Here is an 18450-nt window from a genome sequence, read left to right as displayed (position 1 = left end):
TCTCAGCTGTTTCATCATCTCTCCATTCTTCCCATTCCCTACCCTCATCCCAGTCCATCTGGGAAAGACCCATAGGAATAGCAGAGCAAGCCCAGCAAACAAGCTGCTTACATCAGGATAGAGTTGCCAGCCAGTGGTTAGGTGCAGAGTTTGGCCCACATTCAGAACTGCTTTGCCGGGTGTGAGTAAGGTCTGGGCACTGGCATTTCTAACACTGACCCGGGTGCTGCTGAGGCTGCTGGCCCTGGAGCCACGCTGCTGAGCACTGGTGCTTGTGGGTGAAACGTCTCCATCAGACCTGCTATTGTCTGTCTTTAAAGTACGTTGATTGGTTTTCCTTTGCTCTAATACTCAAACATTAGGCTTCCTAAGCTGTCCCCCATTTCTCACACACTGCATGGACAGATGGGTTCTTACATTTCCTCTCAACTCAGCTTTTGCAGTTTGCAAGTCTTCGTCATGGTCCCTCTCACTCAGCCTTTCTCCTGTGCAGACCTAGCTGTCAGTGTCTCTTGTTCTTCTACACCATGTTCCTTTTTGTTCTACATTATATATCTGCATGTACTTGATAAGTACATTTCAAGAAGAGTGCATAGGAAAGAGTTAGTCATTTAACCCCAGGACCAAAATAAAGGGATGGATGTTATTTAAAATGCTTTTATTCTCTTTGGGGTTATATGGCTCCTCATTACAGACTATGTTGGAAGTGTACTTCTGTTGATGTAGTTGTGAACTGGCCTCTGGACATTCAGCTTACATAGTTCCTGTATACTTCTTTGTGTAGCTGTTCCTTCTGTAACTTTGTGTATTTTTGTCAGCTGTTCCCCCGCAGGTGTACGTGGCTGTATGTGATGAACAATTGCCTGCTGTCAGTCTCGGGTAAGTCCTGCTTCTGTCATCCTAGTGCACCTTGTTGCTGGTGACTGCTCTCATGTGCTGCTTATCCCTTCACAGGCAAAGCCTCTCAGCTTTACTCCCACAACTTACCGGGGCTTTTCGATTATGCAAGACAGATGCAGAAGCTTCCAGTAGCCATCCCAGCACACAAGCTCCCCGACCGAATACTGCCCAGGTACAGTGCGTCTGTCCCTAGAGGTCACATGCCTACACAGGCACTTAGTCAAGAGACCACCGGTGAGGGTTTGGGCTGATAGAAAGTTTTCATTAAAAGTTGCCTAATGTATTCTAACAGGACCTTATTCATCATATTTTTGTTCTAGAATTGTTTTAATCTGTTTTCTGATTACATAAACATTTTCTACCTCAACTTTTGTTTCTGTCTTTTCTGCAAAAATAAAACTAATTTTTCATGTAATTATACATTAGCTATACTGCCTTTGCTCTTAGCATGCTTTGTCAACTTACATAAAGTGGATTTTTTCAAAGCACAGTTTCTAAGCCTAGAAAATCAAACTGATTTGTTGAATTAATGTTGTTTTGCATATGGAGATAATGAGAGATGAGGAGTTTTGCTTTTGTACTTTGGGCATTTTTGATCATGCTGAGTGCTCACGTTTATTGTACTAGCGGTCCTCATCTGCTGACCAAGCAGCCTGTGAAGTCAGATGAGAATGCAGCAGTCTTCCTTCCTTCTCAGGGTAGGCTGGAGAGCCAATGCCGAAAACCCCTAGCTTTCAGGGACCTGAAGATCTGTTGTTAACTGCTACGTTTATAGCATCATCAATTTGAAGATTTTTTTTTCATTTGTGTCCACACACAAGCGTGCGTGCGTGTGTGTGTGTGTGTGTGCACACGTGCGTGTGTCTACAGACTCCCTGAGAGCACATTTGGCAATAATGGAACTCACCTATACTGAGGTTCCTGAGGTAGAGGTTAGAGTTGGAAGGCAAGAAAAGGTCCTGTCAGTGGCCACAGTAACAAGACAACTTTACGTTTTTTTCTTTTAAGATTGATTTTTAGTTATGAGTGTTGTGTGTGTACCTGTGTGGGTATATGCACCTGAGTGCAGGTAGCTGCAGAGGCCAGAAGAGGGCGACAGATCCTGTGGCGCTAGAGTTACAGGTAGCTATGATGGATCTGACATGGGTGCTAGGATTGGAACTCACATCCTCTGGAAGAGAGTACATGTTCTTAATTGCTGAGCAGCAGCCAACAAGGCAGCTTTTCACACAGCTGAAGCCATCACATGTGTGGGAAGACCCTCTCCCAGCTTCCAGTCTCTCCCCACTTCTGTCACTGGTCCTCCAGTAAAGCAGAGTTACTGATGCTGCTCACTGAATGCTGTCTGTAACCTGACAGACTAGGGTTATGCCATGAAGACTGCAGCTACTGCTGTGTATATATGTAGTTATATTATATATAAAATATTATATATTATATATAATAAGCTACATATAGTGTATATATACTATATATACATATGTGTATATATGTATATAGTATATATATAGTTTATCGGCTCTGCATTTAAAAAAAAAATCCTACGGTTGTATTCTTCTGAATTCAAAATACTTCATTGTTTTGTTTTGTTTTTAACTAAAAATTTAATTCATTTGGAATTGATGGGCACCTAACAAAGGAATCAAATATATTTTAACTTTTTAAATATTTGTGTGTGTGTGTGTGTGTGTGTGTGTGTGTGTGTGTGTCGGGCTTGGTAGTAAATACCTCTCTTTACCCATTGAACCATTTTGCCATCCTCCTTATTTCTACTTTAATATGGACTTAACAGCACTAATGTTTACCTCATGCTTTCCCCACTGGTCTGTGGCAGCATCTTTGTGATGAGCACTTTGCTTGCCTGTGTCTTATTATATTCTTCTCCATTTACATTTAGGAAATTTGCTGTATCAGCAAAGATTCCTGAAACCAAATGGTGCCAGAAGTGCTGCGTGGGTAAGTAGACCCCAGTGCCGTGTGGCTTTCCTGCGTGGCAGAGTGTAAGGAGCCCCTCGAGGCTCACGGTCTATAGGGGGATAGATAGTTGATGGCTCTGATAAGTGGAGAGAGACAGTGGGGTAACTTTGATCACAGGAAATAAGCACACCATGCTCACCACGCCTCTACTTAGGTCATGATAGTAAGGTTGTAATGATAGCAGTGTCCCTGTGCACAGACCTCGAGTATATTGCTCTTCCACCTTATAACAACTCGTTTTCTGTTTACACCTAACAACAACAAAAAAGCCCAAAGTGTTCTGTAACTTCCTGCTGTTGTCAGAGGGAATCTAGCACACCGGGTACCCTGCAGGTCTGTGGGAAACACGCTAAACACGGGCAGGCGGGCAGCTGAGAAGGGAGGGCACCTGGGCTGGGCCTGCCGAGGATTCCCTGTGAGTAGCTGGAGAAGACACTGAGCAGGGTGACATAACTATGCAGGGAATGAATCCCAATGAATGGCAGCTGTGTAAGCTGAGTACCGACACTCGCCTTAGCTGGATGCAGGCAGCAGAGAGATGGCGCACGCGTCCATCTGAGCATACAGGTTGGTAGCTGAGGACTACTGCGGACGTGAACCATATTCACTGTACCACAAATGCAAGCCGAGCTCACCAGACAGGAGCAGTACAGAGCCAAGAAGAGGATGACATCAGAGACTGAGGCTGGGCGGAAAGCTCAGCAGAAATCAGAGCAGCTGGCTGGGACAGACGGGTCTCAGGGCTGCTTCGGACCTGCTGCCGTGAGTGGCAGCTAACCAAGGACTTGGCCCTGTGTGAGGATCAGGACTTTCTTCTTCCTTGGGCCCGCTTTACGATCTGGGCTTCTCTGTTGGCTTTGCCCGGGTAGCATTGTCCCTCTATGCCTCTGCCTCATAGCTCTTTAAAACCCAGGTGAAGTTAGGGGATTTTGCCATCTTCCTTTCCATGGTTTTCAGAAACCTCCTTATTCCTATGTATTTACATTAGATTTTAAATGTAAGAAAAGTTCAAACACTTGAGGCAGTTCAATTTTATTATTTGCAAGTTGTATTATAAAATCTTATTAGTGCCTGTAATATTTTCTAGTGATTATAAAAGGGATATAATAAAAAAGAGATAAGCAAATACTTTATTTTTAGAAGCCAAAAATATAACCTCCGTACATTGCTGTCAAAAGCACTCTGTAACCACCTGAGTTTGCATATCACATCATTTGACAACTTCTCACCAGAGTCACCTTGGCCCTTTCCTTCAGGATGGTGTGGCCTTGGGTGCCACTGTACACATGACCCCTGATGGTGAACAACAGTCTCATACGTGCATGTAAACAAAAGCTTTTTTTTTTGGGGGGGGGGGTCGAGACAGGGTATCTCTGTGTAGCCTTGGCTGTCCTGGAACTTACTCTGTAGACCAGGCTGGCCTCGAACTCAGAAATCCACCTGCCTCTGCCTCCCAAGTGCTGGGATTAAACAAAAGCCTTTAAGTGCTGGGACACTCTCACTATTTTCTAAAGCAGTCTTTCTCATTCACTATAATATCCGATTATTAAGAAATGGCAGCCTGCTTTTGATTTTTTGTAGTCTCTATTTTTGGACCATAATAACTATTATTGTACAGATTTTGTATTCTAAGAAGGCTGATGTTTCCTCTTTTTGCCTTTTCAGTGAGAAATCCTTACACGGGCCATAAGTACCTGTGCGGGGCGCTTCAGACCAGCATTGTTCTATTAGAATGGGTTGAGCCAATGCAGAAATTTATGTTAATTAAGGTAAGTATTCATGACATCTGTAGTACAAACCCTTTGTTAGCCTTGCTCTTATTTCCGCCAACTCTCAAGTGTGTGTAGACTGGAAGTTATGCGGTGGCTGCATGGAGGTTCTGAAAGAACCCAGGGATGGCAGTGGGGGACTGGAGCGAGCTCCCTGGCTCCCGTGACCTTCGGGAGACTGGGTTTTGTTTAAGCGTCTCTTCGATCTTTCAAGGAGGATCTAGGTCTGATTTTGCTTTCCTGCAATCCTAGCACTTGAGGGGAAGAAGGCAAAAGGATCTAGAGTACATGAGACCCCAGCTCAAAAAAAAAAAAAAAAAATCACTACACAAAAATGCTTTACTCCAAAGCCTGAAGGAAAGTAGCCCTGTTGATACCTCGTGGAATGCAGCCTACTTATGGCAAAATCCATTTTTTCTCAGCTTCTCCTTTATCTTGCCGAGTGTGAAAAGTATGCCTTTCCCCGGGTGGCGCGAACATCTGTACAGTTGAGTTTCCCAGTCTCCTCCTGCCTTTCTTCCTTGAGCTCCACCCTGACTGTTCCCTCCATTCTTGACGTCTATATAGTGAAAACGGCTCCTGTGATGTCAGTCAGCCACGCGCATTGAAAGGATAGTTAAGCTTCAGCATGAGCGCCCTCTGCAGGCCGTTTCCTGTTACAGGACCTGTGCAGGGTGTCTGGGGTGTGCTTCAGCGAGTAAGATGCTTGAGGCCCTGAGTGTGAATTACCACTTCCCCTCGCCCCTGCCAAGGAAAAGCAGGGCACAGCCACGTGCAACTGTGTCTGTCCCCAGCACTGGGAGAGTCAGGAGAGGGTCACCACTCACACACACAACACACACATACAACACACAAACACACGCAGGAGGGAATGTGTGCTCCTAGATGCAGTAAGCCACAGGTTATCCCTCTGTGGCTTCTCTTTCCTAAGTGGACAGCACTGGAGAACCTGGCCTGACTGATGACTGAGGCCTAGGGCCAGCTTTCTGCGACAGGAGTCAGTGCACACCCCGCTCTCATCCAGGAGGGTCCCATGCCCCTTTCCTGACATTCTTGAATGTTCCTTGCTCTTTGTGCTTCATGACTCCTGTGCACTGTTCATTTTGTTTGTGGATTTGGATTTATTTAGCTTTCTTGGCTTCTATAGTGTGACTGCTTATTAGGTGCATTCAAATATATTCCCTTGCTTTCTGTATCCTTTCATCCTCTTGGTGGCATGTTGGACAGTGTTTGCATCATTAGGCCACATTTTTATCATAAACAAGATGAAATTAAAGGTCTCCCCAGCAACTATGTTCTTACTCTAAAGAAAACTCAGCGCTGTTTGCTGGAGTAAGTCAGATGTGAGGACCACTCTCTAAATCAGGACCCCATGCTGCTGTGACTTTTGCACTCAGCCTAATCATTAGAGGAAGCCAAATGTACACGGAGACAAAACCTGTTGAATTCTTACATGCTCAGAGAAAAGAAAGAAAGAAAAAGAAAAAGGGGAAGGGGAAGGAAAGGAAATGAAAGAAAGACCCAGAAATATTCTGCCGAAGTCTTCATTGATCTTAACTTCATCTGAAAGATTCTTTAAGTTCTTTAAATTGCCTGATCATGAATATGAAACGTTGGGCTGAAGATGGCTCAGCCATTAAGAGCTCCATTGAATCCAACACCTCTGCCTCCTCAGGCACATAATTAAAAATTAAATTTTTTGGAAGAATATGGTAGGTTGGGTCTGAAGAAATAGATCAGTGGTTAGGAGCACTAGTTATTCTTCCTTAGGACCCATGTTCAATTCCCAGCACCTCTAGCCATCTGTCTTAGGGCTCTCTAGAGTCACAGGACTTATAGAATGTCTCTCCCCACATTGAGGGGATTTACTGTGATGACCTGCACGTTCCAGCGGAAGGTAAGTACCTGAGGGCCACCACTCTTGGATCTGGGACTTGCTTTGTCCCAGGCTGACCTTGAACTCAGAGATCTCCTTGTCTCTGTTTCCTGGGATTAAGGGTGTGTACTTCCTTGCTTGGCCCTAAGTTTTTATGGCCACTGTGCCTCAAGATCTCCATGCCAAGATCCAGGTCAGAAACTTGTGTCTTCCACCCTCAAGATCTGGATCATGGGTGTGCCCTCCAATTCTGGACTGTAGTTCATTCCAGATATAGTCAAGTTGACAACCAGGAATAGCCATTACACCATCTTTAACTTCAATTCTAGATCTGACACCCTCTTTTGGCCTCTGCAGGCACCAGGCATGCATTTAGTATACAGATTTATATGCAGGCAAAACACCCATATACATAAAATTAGATTTTAAAAATTTGTTAAAGAAATGACAGGTTTGACCAAGCATAGGGACACATGCCAATATCATTCCAACACTTGGAAGGCTGAGTGGCTGAGTCACCAGTTCAGGGCTAGCCTTGGCTACATGGAGAGTTTAAAGCAAGTCTGAGCACCTTAGCAAGATCATGTGGAAGAGGAAAGAGGTTTTACTTAAAATCTGTGCCCTAAGTAGAGGGTGATTTCCTAGAGAGGTGCAGTAAGGAGAGACGTGTCTCGGGTAGAAACACTCCTTTGATCCCTGGGGAGGAGCCTGGGGTGGCTTGTGCACAGGTGTGCATAATAATGGAGAACTGTGCCTTCTGGCCACCAAGGTCTTTGTGTCTTCAAACTAGTCATTATGCAAGCCCATTTCACCTGTTTTCCTTGGCCTGGATGAGTTGCCAGATTAAAAGACAAACCCTGTTTAATCACTTTGTTAAGTACTAACAATAACCACTTGGCAAATACAACCTATTTATAAAAGCAACAAAATATAAACTTGAGAGAATGTGTGTGTAAGACCAATTTTTTATCTTTCCACTTCACATGTGTGTGGGTGTGTGTCCCTAAGTGTGACAGTTCATCTTCTGGTAACTTCACATGTGTGTGTGGGTGTGTGTCCCTAAGTGTGACAGTTCATCTTCTGGTAACTTCACATGTGTGTGTGTGTGTCCCTAAGTGTGACAGTTCATCTTCTGGTAACTTCACATGTGTGTGTGTGTCCCTAAGTGTGACAGTTCATCTTCTGGTAACTTCACATGTGTGTGTGTGTGTGTCCCTAAGTGTGACAGTTCATCTTCTGGTAACTTCACATGTGTGTGTGGGTGTGTGTCCCTAAGTGTGACAGTTCATCTTCTGGTAACTTCACATGTGTGTGTGTGTGTGTGTGTCCCTAAGTGTGACAGTTCATCTTCTGGTAACTTCACATGTGTGTGTGTGTGTCCCTAAGTGTGACAGTTCATCTTCTGGTAACAGTAAGAATTAGGATCAGAAAGTATGGTTCCGTGTAGTCTTCTCACGGGCAGCGTTGATTTCAGTGGCTGCATAGCTCGTCTTTCCTTTCCTTTCTCTTGTTTTATGTTTTGTGTGTTCTGTGTTTTATCCCTGTGGCTGCTGACAGCCAGTTGGATGTTTCTGAGTTCTTCTCACTTTGATGTAGCCTCCTGTGAGTGCCCACCCTCGGTCTGTAGATTAACTCAGGTATAATGGAGTCATGTGTTCAACATTGCTGGCAGCGAAGTGAACCAGAGTGGCTGTTGTGATGTCTGTTCCCACCATCCCTTGCTTGGCTCTCTCACCACTCCTCCTCAGCCATTCTGGTGTTTTGTTCCTGGCTATTAATGAAATTCATCTTTTCTTTTCTCTTCTCTTCTTTTCTTTTCTCTTCTTTTTTTTTTTTTTTTTTTTTTTTTTTTTTTTTTTTTTTTGTTCACGTGAGAGAGGCTTATTATGGGGCAAGGGGGCAAAGGAGATGACGGAGATGAAGGGAGAAAAGAAAGAAAAAAGAGGAAGTTCATGTTTTCTATTTCCAGATCTCCAAACTGAGAATGTATTTGTTTTGTTTTTTTTTATAGCAACATGAAAAATAATTTAAAGTTATATAAAAAAAAATGTCATTGCATCAGAGTTCCTATGCTGATGAAGTGACTTGAGCTAGGAGGCAGATTTCTTTAGGGTGTTGTATTCATGTTTAAAAGGCAGTGTGTGCTGGTGGATGTCGCTGCCTGTCCTCCATGTTGGCTGCAGTGTGTGCTGGTGGGTGTTGCTGCCTGTCCTCCATTTTGGCTCGTCTGGAAAGGAAAGCAGGTGACTGGAACGGAAGAACTGAGATGGGAGACCGGGGACTGGCACAGGAGCTGGATTACACAGGCCCGGCCTGGCACTCGGCTCCTGGACTTCATTGTCCAGCTCTCAAGAGACAAGGCTAGCAAGATTCCTTCCAAGCACTAAAATACAAAACTGTGTCATTTTAATGTAACATTAATAAAGATACTTGGAACTTGAGATTTACCTGCACAGCTCTAAGGTCCTGGAGCCAGAAGCAGTCTTGAGAGCAGAAGCCTCTCCTGCCTCTGGGGCGGCTCAGGCCTCACTGCTGCTCCCCTTGGGCAGTGTGGCCTTAGTCCCTCTGCTCAGCCTATCTGTCTCTCTCCAGCACATAGAGTTTCCTATGCCGTGTCCACTCCGGATGTTTGAGATGCTGGTGGTCCCTGAGCAGGAGTACCCTCTGGTCTGTGTTGGCGTCAGCAGAGGGCGAGACTTCAACCAAGTGGTTCGGTTTGAGACGGTCAATCCCAATTCTACCTCGTCGTGGTTTACAGAGTCAGGTTTGTGATTTCTATGTAATTGTTAATAACAATGCCAGAGGTTGATGCAAAAGCAGTGTGTGCTCCATATGTCCTAGCAAGAAAAGCAGTCTTAAGTGATGTGGCAGGAAATATCAAAAACCAAGAACCGGCTCATTCTCGCGTTTTGGGAATGAGGACAGCATATGGGTAAGATGTAGCTGCTAGAGTTTCCCACTATCATGGCTGATCTGCATTTTGTCTCATGGTTTCAAACACTGTCAGACACCAAGGCAGAGAAGGCCTCCTGGAACAGAGCAGTTCCCAGGATTGGGGGCACGAGATGAGCCCCCATTGAGGCCAAGTCAGACCAGATGTGAAGTAGGTGCCAAGCCATTACCTTCAAAGCCCAGGCCCTATTGATGAGCTTCCATCAGGGAGTCCCTTGCTTCCGAAGGACCCACAGCTTCTCAGAATAGCACCACCAACCAGCTGGGAGCAAGAATGAAACATGAGGGCCAGCAAGAATGCTCGGTGGGTAAAAGTGCTTGCTGCCCAGCCTGATAGCCAGAGTTTTGTCCCAGAGACCCACATAGCAGAACACTGACTCCTGCAAGTTGTCCCTGGCCTCCACACCACCACACTGTAACTCTCATGCACACATACAAGTAAAGCATTTAAAAGACATGAGCCTATTGAAGACATTTTAGATCCAGGCCATAACTGTACATATTTATTAAATGCCTCTTGTAGGAAAACGTGTCTTGCCATAAAATAAGGAGCTACCAGTGTGGTCTTCTGATTTTGAGGATTGTATTACTCGAAGTCACACACTTTAGGTAGCTGTTTATTTCACAGGCCACAACATGTCTAAGTAAGCTCTGGTTGCTGCTGGTGCTGCTGGTGTGGCTGGGTAGTAGGATGCGTACTTAGTGCACAGTATGCACAAAACCCAGTGTGTGGGGCTGCAGAGATGGCACAGCCCTGAGGAACACACACTGCTCTTGCAGTGTGTTCCCTATCACCCATGTGACACAGCTCACAACTACGTGTAACTCCAATTCCAAGGGATCCAGTACTTTCTTCTGGCCTCCAAGGGAACCTACATTCATTTATACAGGGTTCCACACATACATGCATAATTAAAAATAAAATATTAAAAAGCATGCGTGCGTACAGAGAGAGTACGTGTGTCAGAAGTTCACTTCCAAACTCGCTCTCTCTTCCTCCCTCAGATACGAAACCACACTCCTCCTGGTGATCTTACTGGAAATAGCTGTATAATGTGACCAACTGAGTCATGGCTCCCCAAAGCCACTTAATAGTTTAATACATGAGCAAATATTCTTAACATTTTGATAGTGATTCCTGTTTCTTTTGTACTTATTTTTAGAGTTTTACAGAATTCAGTTGTTTGGTGCTACTATTTATATAAAGGGCAAGTCTTTCTGAAATGCATATTAATGAGTATTTACAGCTGCCGGGGTCAGATGTGGTGGCACACACCAAGAATTCCACCACTTCAGAGGCTGAGTCAGAAAGATGTGATTTCTGGGCTAGCCTTGGCTACTTCACAAGGACCTTGTTTTAATTTTTAAAAAAAACAGACATTTCATAACATTGGTATTTTCAAGCATTTGTATATAAGTTTAAGTGGTATAGATTTAATTTTTTCCTTGTTATTTAACTCCAGTTACCCTGTCTGTATCATCAGTTAATTTTATCACTTTAATCTCTGTCACTTTAGTAAGGATATCAATATAAGTGGTCATTGATTGAGTAGTTAGTGCAGGCCACTGCTTCCCAAATGTGAGCTTACATCAGAGCACTCCTAGGCTCTGGATCCTAAGTGTTTCCTTTGGTCCACCCACAGTCAATGTTAGTGATGCTGAAAAGGTGGTCACCATACTTTAAGAGCATATGTATTAGAGTGGAGAGATGGCTCAGTGGTTAAGAGAACTGGCAGCTATCCAGAGGACCTGAGTTCTATTCATGGCATCCACATGGCAGCTCACTGTAACTCCAGTTCCAGGGACTCTCACGGCTTCCTCAAGTACCAGGCAGGGAAGTGGTGTACAGGCATACAGACATATGTGCAGATAAAACACCTATAACACATAAATAGTAATTTTCTTTCAATTCATGTGTACACAAATCTCAGACTGATAGGAAAGATGCCTTCAGAGGGAAGCCACAGTAGACCATAGTGTGGGTGGCTCCTGTAGCTGTGCTCTTGCACTTGATATTGCTAATGAAACTTAAGTGATTTAAAGTTAAGATACTTACTTAATTACCATTTCTGAAGTATTTGTGAGAACCTGTGAAAATAATTCTTATATAATTATTTCTCAAATATTAAATATATGTTGTCAAGTTAGTGAACAGACACTTCCTTTATAGCAACTAACCCTAATTACCTTATAAGTGTTGGGTCCATATAGTTTTCTTACAGAAATTTGATTTTACTTTGAAACTTGTATTGTACTGTAGCAAAATAATAGAAAGAAAACTTTAGTTTTGTGGTAAATAGATCAGATTGAACTCTCACACTTAAAAAACATGAGCTTCCAGTATCTTATCTTTAGTTTTTAAACAACCTATCGATGGTGAAAAGCCCCTTTTACGTTTTTCTCTTTAAAAATGCTGTAGAGCCAAGTGTGGTGGTACGTACCTGTAATCCCAGCACTTCGGAAGTGGAGGCAGGAAGATCAGGAGTTCGAGACCAATCTGAGCTACATAGTGAGTTCGAGGCCAGCCTGGACTTCATGAGACCTCCCACACAACACACTCATATACTTGAATATACACACACGGACACCTACGGGATGTTTTGTTATGCAGTAGAGAATGCACACTTCATATGGGAAATGTGAAACTGTTTTCTAGCAAGACATGTTAGGCATGAGTTTGTGGGAAGTCTATGAAACTATGAATAGCAAAAAGAGTAAGCAAAGGCACAATGGCTCACAAGTGTAACCCAGCACTCAGGAGGTGGAAGCAGGAAATTGTTGGAAGTTAAGACCAGCCCAAGCTACATGATAAGTTCCAAGCCAGCCTGGCCTGAAGAGTGACACCTGTCAGAGAAGTGGCTGGGGATGGGGGTGGGGCTGAGGAGGAGGAAGAGGGACGGGGCACAGAAGACAGAGAGCATATCTTCCTCCTCAAAAGATGACAGACGCTTTCACCACACATCGGAAGCCGGGGTATTACAGCACACTGAACCTGAGCAGGCCTCCTCACAGACACTGTTGAAGGCAAGCTCTTTGCAGTGGTACGAGGCTTCTCTGTGGCTTTCCCAAAGTCTCTCACATTATCATTCACTGTCTGCCTGGTGAGACGGCGCGACACACCTGCTTCCCAGCTTCATCTGACTTAACAGGGAAAGGTTGCTGTCAGTCCATCTCCACAGTGCCGTGGTTCTCTAAAGCATAATTTTAAACACACTCTAATTGTTAAAAGAAAGGCCTCATTTCCTGACCAGACCTTAAAACAGCTCCTTCCAAGAAACTTCACAATGGCTTATTGAAGGATTTCCATAAATACAGAAATCTCTCTCTCTGAGGTCAGGAGATAAGATATAGGGGATGATTTGGGCTTTTAACTTCTATTACCCCAAATCTCTTACACTCTAATTAACTCGAGAGAGTATTAGCCAGGTGCCAGTGTTCCTTAAGACAATTCAGTCTTGGGGATGGCTCAGTGGGTGCCCTGCCGCCATGCAAGCATGGAGACAAGTTTGGATCCCTGGTGCCTACATGGTGTGCATCTGACCTGAGTGTTGAGGAACCATCAGGGCAGTCATGGGGACTGGTTGGCCAGAAAGTTTCAGGTTCAGTGAGAGACCCTGTCTCAAAAAAATGGAAAATGATGGAAGACACCCAAAGTTGACCTCTGGCCTACACACAGAGCCAAAGCAAGCATAACACACATGTATCATATACATATACACATACACATACATATACATCCCACAGACACATTATGAGTTTCTGAAAAAAATGCTTCAAATTTTTAACTTACATATAGTTAAAAAGTAATTAGTTTAACTCTTCAGTTCTTTGATTTAATCCACACTGATCACATGAGCCAACATTTACTTACATCTGGTGATGTTCAAAGCACAGCCCAGATGGTCTGAGTTTAAGATCAGAAATTGGCCAGAACTGTAACTTACAAGGCAGGACTCCTCGTTTCAACTGTAAATGTAAATATCGTTCTCATTAGCAGTATAACTGAAGGGCCAGCTCTGCTGTACCCGTTGTCCATGTCATCGTCAGAACACGAGCATCCCAGTGCAGCTCAGCAAGAGATGTCCACCCACTCCAAATGCAGCAGCCCACAGTTCCTTTGTTTGTTGTTGTTTAAGAAAAAATATATCGTAAGTATTGTAGATTTCTGTAACTTTATCCAACTGTATTTTTTGTGTGTGTTGTAGATGCCCCGCAGACAAGCGTCACTCATGTGACCCAGCTGGAGAGAGACACCATCCTTGTGTGCTTGGATTGTAAGTCTCTGTTTGTGGGTGTCTGCTGAAAAGATTGCTCTTCTCTTACTCGTGAGTGACTTCTGTTTTTCTCTAGGTTGTATAAAAATAGTCAATCTCCAAGGAAGGTTGAAATCCAGCAGGAAATTGTCATCAGAACTCACCTTCGATTTCCAGATAGAGTCCATAGGTGAGGCATTGTTTTTTATTTCTTTGCATCATGAACTGTTTAAAAAGTATTTATGTGATAGTTCCTGACATTGTAAATCTATACTACTGTTAAAGACGTTTTAATTTGGATATAATAACTAAGCTTCTTCTTACAAGTTCTTTGTGTGTCGCAGTCAGATGCACCGTGAGTGTCCCCATCCTTGCAAGAGGGCAATCTCGGAATTTACATTTTCCCCAGAACCCTATAGGCTGTTCCCTGTAAGCATTTAGGATGTGGCCCTTATATCTCTGGCTGTGCTGTTGCCATTGCTGCTCAGAAAGTTCAGCCAGGAGTAGTGATGCATCCCTGTGGCCCCAGAACTCAGGGGGCTGAGGTAGGAAGATTGTGAGTTCATGGCCAACCTGTGCCACATAGCAATTTCTAGTCCAGCCTCAGAAGCCTACATGACCCTGTGTCAAAAGAAAAGAAAAGTTGCTTGTTGCCATTTTCTCATGAACCTTATGTTCTCTGGTGGGGTTTCTGACAGTGTCTTAGTTAGGGCTCCATTGCTATAAAGAAACACCATGATGACCAAGGCAACTCTTATAAAGGGCAACATACTTGGGGCTGGCTTACAGGTTCAGAGGTTCAGTACATTATCATCATGGTGGGAACCATGGCAGCATCCAGACAGACATGGGACTGGAGAAGCTGAGAGTTTTATGTCTTGTTCTGAAGGCAGACAGAGAAGACTACTTTCTTCCAGGCAGCTAGGATAAGGATCTCAAGCCCACCCCTACAGTGACATACTTCTTCCAAAAAGGCCACAGCTCCTAATAATGCCATTTGCTGGGCATTTTCAAAGCATCACAGGCAGGATCAGTAAAGTGCTGAGATAGCAATGAAGCGTGGTGCTGAGGGAAACGAAGCCAAATGTACTTTACATGCACAAGCATTGAGTTTGGGGGTTGAGGTTTTTGTGTATTTTACCAATGAAGTTTTTTTTTTTAATGTACATTCACTGGCAGAGAGTAAGGCCAGGAGCAAACTGTGTTTGTCAATACAAGCATAAACAGAAAGGGGAACAGGACAGGGGGAAGGGCTAGCACAGAACCACCTGTGAATGGAAACTTAGGGGTTGTGTGTGCATGAGAAAACGAGGCTAGCACTGTTAATTTTCTTTAGGAAACAATCAAATTTATTCCTCACAGTTACACTGTATCAAAAATATAAATATAAAACTGATGTCTGGACATGAGCCTTCTAGTCTCTATCAGTGTCCCGGAGCTGAGGCTGTCCCACAGCCCTCCAAATCCCGCCTGGAGAGAGCTAGTCTCCAAGGAGTGCTGTCACTTCTAAGTTCACAGATAAGACCACAAATTTTGTTCCAATAACTTGCCAAAGAGGAATCTACCAGGAGCCCACAGGGCACAGGAATGTTGAAACAGCCAGGGAGAGAATCCTTCCAGATCCAATCAGTGCCCTGGAGCTACCCCAGTGACACAGCTCTCTACTCCCAAATCCTGCCCAGACAGAACTAATCTCCAAGGAGTGCTGATATACCTAAGATCAAAGGCTCACAGACCCACAGGAGGGACAATCACCAGTCAGAGATAGCAAGACCAGCTAACACCAGAGAGAACCACATGGCAAAGGGTAAGTGAAAGAACATAAACAACAGAAACCAAGACTATGTGGCATCATCAGAACCCAGTTGTCCCACCATAGCAAGTCCTAGATACCCCAATACACCAGAAAAGCAAGATTCAGATTTAAAATCACATCTCATGATGATGATAGAGGATTTTAAGAAGGACATAAATAACTTCCGTAAAGAAATACAGGAGAACACAAGTAAACAGCTTGAAGTGCTTAAAAAGGAAACACAAAAATCCCTTAAAGAATTACAGGAAAACACACCCAAACAGGTGAAGGAATTGAACAAAACCATCCAGGATCTAAAGATGGAAATAGAAATGATAAAGAAATGACAAAGGGAGACAACCCTGGAGATAGAAAACCTAGCAAAGAAATCAGGAGTCATAGATGCAAGCATCATCAACATATTACAAGAGATAGAAGAAAGAATCTCAGGTGTAGAAGATAGCATAGAAAACATTGCTATAACAGTCAAAGAAAATGCAAAAAGCTCCTAACCCAAAACATCCAGAAAATCCAGGAAACGAGAAGACCAAACCTAAGGATAATACGTATAGAAGAGAGTGAAGATTCCCAACTTAAAGCTCCAGTAAATATCTTCAACAAAATTATAGAAGAAAACTTTCCAAACCTAAAGAAAGAGATGTCCGTGAACATACAAGAAGCCTACCGAACTCCAAATAGGCTGAACCAGAGAAGAAATTCCTCCCAACACATAATAGTCAAGACACCAAATAGACAAAACAAAAAGAATATTAAAAGCAGTAAGGGAAAAAGGTCAAGTAACATATAAAGGCAGACCTATCAGAATTACACCAGACTTCTCAACAGAGACTATGAAAGCCAGAAGATCCTGGGCAGATGTCATACAGACCCTAAGAGAACAAAAGTGTCAGCCCAGGCGACTATACCCAGCAAAACTTTCAATTAACATAGATGTAGGAACCAAGATATTCCATGAAAAAAACAAATTTACACAACATTTTTCCAGAAATCCAACCCTACAAAGGATAACAGAAAACTCCAACACGAGAGAAACTGCCCCCTAGAAAAAGCAAGAAAATAATCTTTCAACAAACCCAAAAAGAGATAGGCATACAAACATAATTCCACCTTCTAACTACAAAAATAACAGGAAGCCAACAGTCACTTTTTTCCTTAATATCTCTTAACATCAATGGACTCAATTCCACAATAAAAAGACATAGACGAACAGACTGGATGTGTAAACAGGACCCAGCATTTTGCTGCATACAGGAAACGCACCTCAATGACAAAGACAGACACTACCTCAGAATAAAAGGCTGGAAAATTTTTTTCCAGGCAAATGCTTCCAAGAAACAAGCTGGAGTAGCCATTCTAATATTAAGTAAAATTGACTTTTAACCAGAAGTTATCAAAAAAGATAAGAACACTTCATACTCATCAAAGGAAAAGTCTACGAAGAAGAACTCTCAATTTTGAACATCTATGCTCCAAATGCAAGGGCACTCACATTCATAAAAGAAACATTACTAAAGCTCAAAGCACACATTGTACCTCACACAATAATAATGGGAGACTTCCACACCCCACTCTCATCAATGGACAGATCATGGAAACAGATACTAAACAGAGACATAGTGAAACTAATAGAGGTTTTGAACCAAATGGATTTAACAGATATCTATAGAACATTTCATCCTAAAACAAAAGAATATATCATCTTCTCAGCAACTCACGGTACCTTCTCCAAAATTGACCTATAACTGTTCACAAAACAGGCCTCAACACATAGAAGAAGATTGAAATAATCCCATGCCCCCTATCAGATCACCACGGACTAAGGCTGGTCTTTAATAGCAATAAAAACAACAGAAAGCACACATACACATGGAAGCTGAACAATGCTCTACTCAATGATAATCTGGTTAAGGAAGAAATAGACTTTTTAGAATTTAATAAAAATGAAGGCACAATACCCAAACTTATGGGACGTGGTGAAAGCAGTGCTAAGAGGATAACTCATATCTCTGAGTGCCTCAAAAAAGAAACAGGAGAGAGCATACACTAGCATCTTAGCAGCACACCCAAAAGCTCTAGAACAAAAAGAAGCAAATACATCCAAGAGGAGTAGACAGCAGGAAATAATTAAACTCAGCTGAAATCAACCAGGTAGAAACAAAAAAAAAATCTATATAAAGAATCAGCAAAGCAGGAGCTGGTTCTTTGAGAAAATCACCAAGATAGATAAACCCTTAGCCAGACTAACCGGAGGGCACAGAGCCAGGATTTAAATTAACAAAATTAGAAAGGAAAAGGGAGACATAACAACAGAAACCAAGGAAATTTTAAAAATCATCAGATCCTGCTATTAAAGCCTGTACTCAACAAAACTGGAAAATCTGGATGAAATGGACAATTTTCTAGATAAATACCAGGTACCAAAGTTAAATCAGGATCAGATAAACCATCTAAACAGTCCCTTAACCCCTAAAGAAATAGAAGCAGCCATTTAAAGTCTCCCAACCAAAAAAAGCCCAGGACCAGATAGGTTTAATGCATAATTATATCAGACCTTCAAAGAAGACCTAATACCAATACTCTTCAAACTATTCCACAAAATAGAAACAGAAAGGGGAGAGAGGAGGATGTTTTTCAGAGGGGAGACCAGAAAAGGGTCTTTACATTTGAAATGTAAATAAAGAAAATATTCAAGAAAAAAAAGAAAATGAAATAACAAAAAGAGCAATTAATTTTATATACATTCATAACTTGCACACGTGCTTTATTAATTTATTAAAAGAAATTTTCAATCTTTAAAAATAGAGTCATGCCTGATATATAAAGGACACATGTAGGTGAATGTTAAAAAAAAATAAAAATAGGAACAGAAGGACCACTACCCAATTTGTTCTATGAAGTCACAATTAC

The 18450-nt window shown here is 42.7% G+C and overlaps 1 protein-coding gene across 9 annotated transcripts in view; it reads left to right on the top strand.

Annotated features, from left to right (window-relative positions):
• Map4k3 (mitogen-activated protein kinase kinase kinase kinase 3) overlaps positions 1 to 18450 on the top strand; it is a 148294-nt gene that overhangs the window by 121968 nt on the left and 7876 nt on the right. For 8 of the 9 annotated variants that reach the window (NM_001360278.1, NM_001290345.1, XM_006524198.3 and 5 more), the window contains 7 exons: positions 819 to 879; positions 955 to 1072; positions 2798 to 2856; positions 4543 to 4646; positions 9115 to 9286; positions 13680 to 13748; positions 13825 to 13917. In NM_001360278.1, the coding sequence (NP_001347207.1) occupies positions 819 to 879; positions 955 to 1072; positions 2798 to 2856; positions 4543 to 4646; positions 9115 to 9286; positions 13680 to 13748; positions 13825 to 13917 (676 nt within the window). The other variant, XM_030249745.1, reaches the window with a different exon arrangement.

This window comes from Mus musculus, chromosome 17 (genome assembly GCF_000001635.26).
Source record: "Mus musculus strain C57BL/6J chromosome 17, GRCm38.p6 C57BL/6J".
Lineage (NCBI taxonomy): Eukaryota > Metazoa > Chordata > Mammalia > Rodentia > Muridae > Mus > Mus musculus.
The sequence above is the reverse complement of the archived record's forward strand: the minus strand, read 5'-3'. Positions and strand labels throughout refer to the sequence as shown.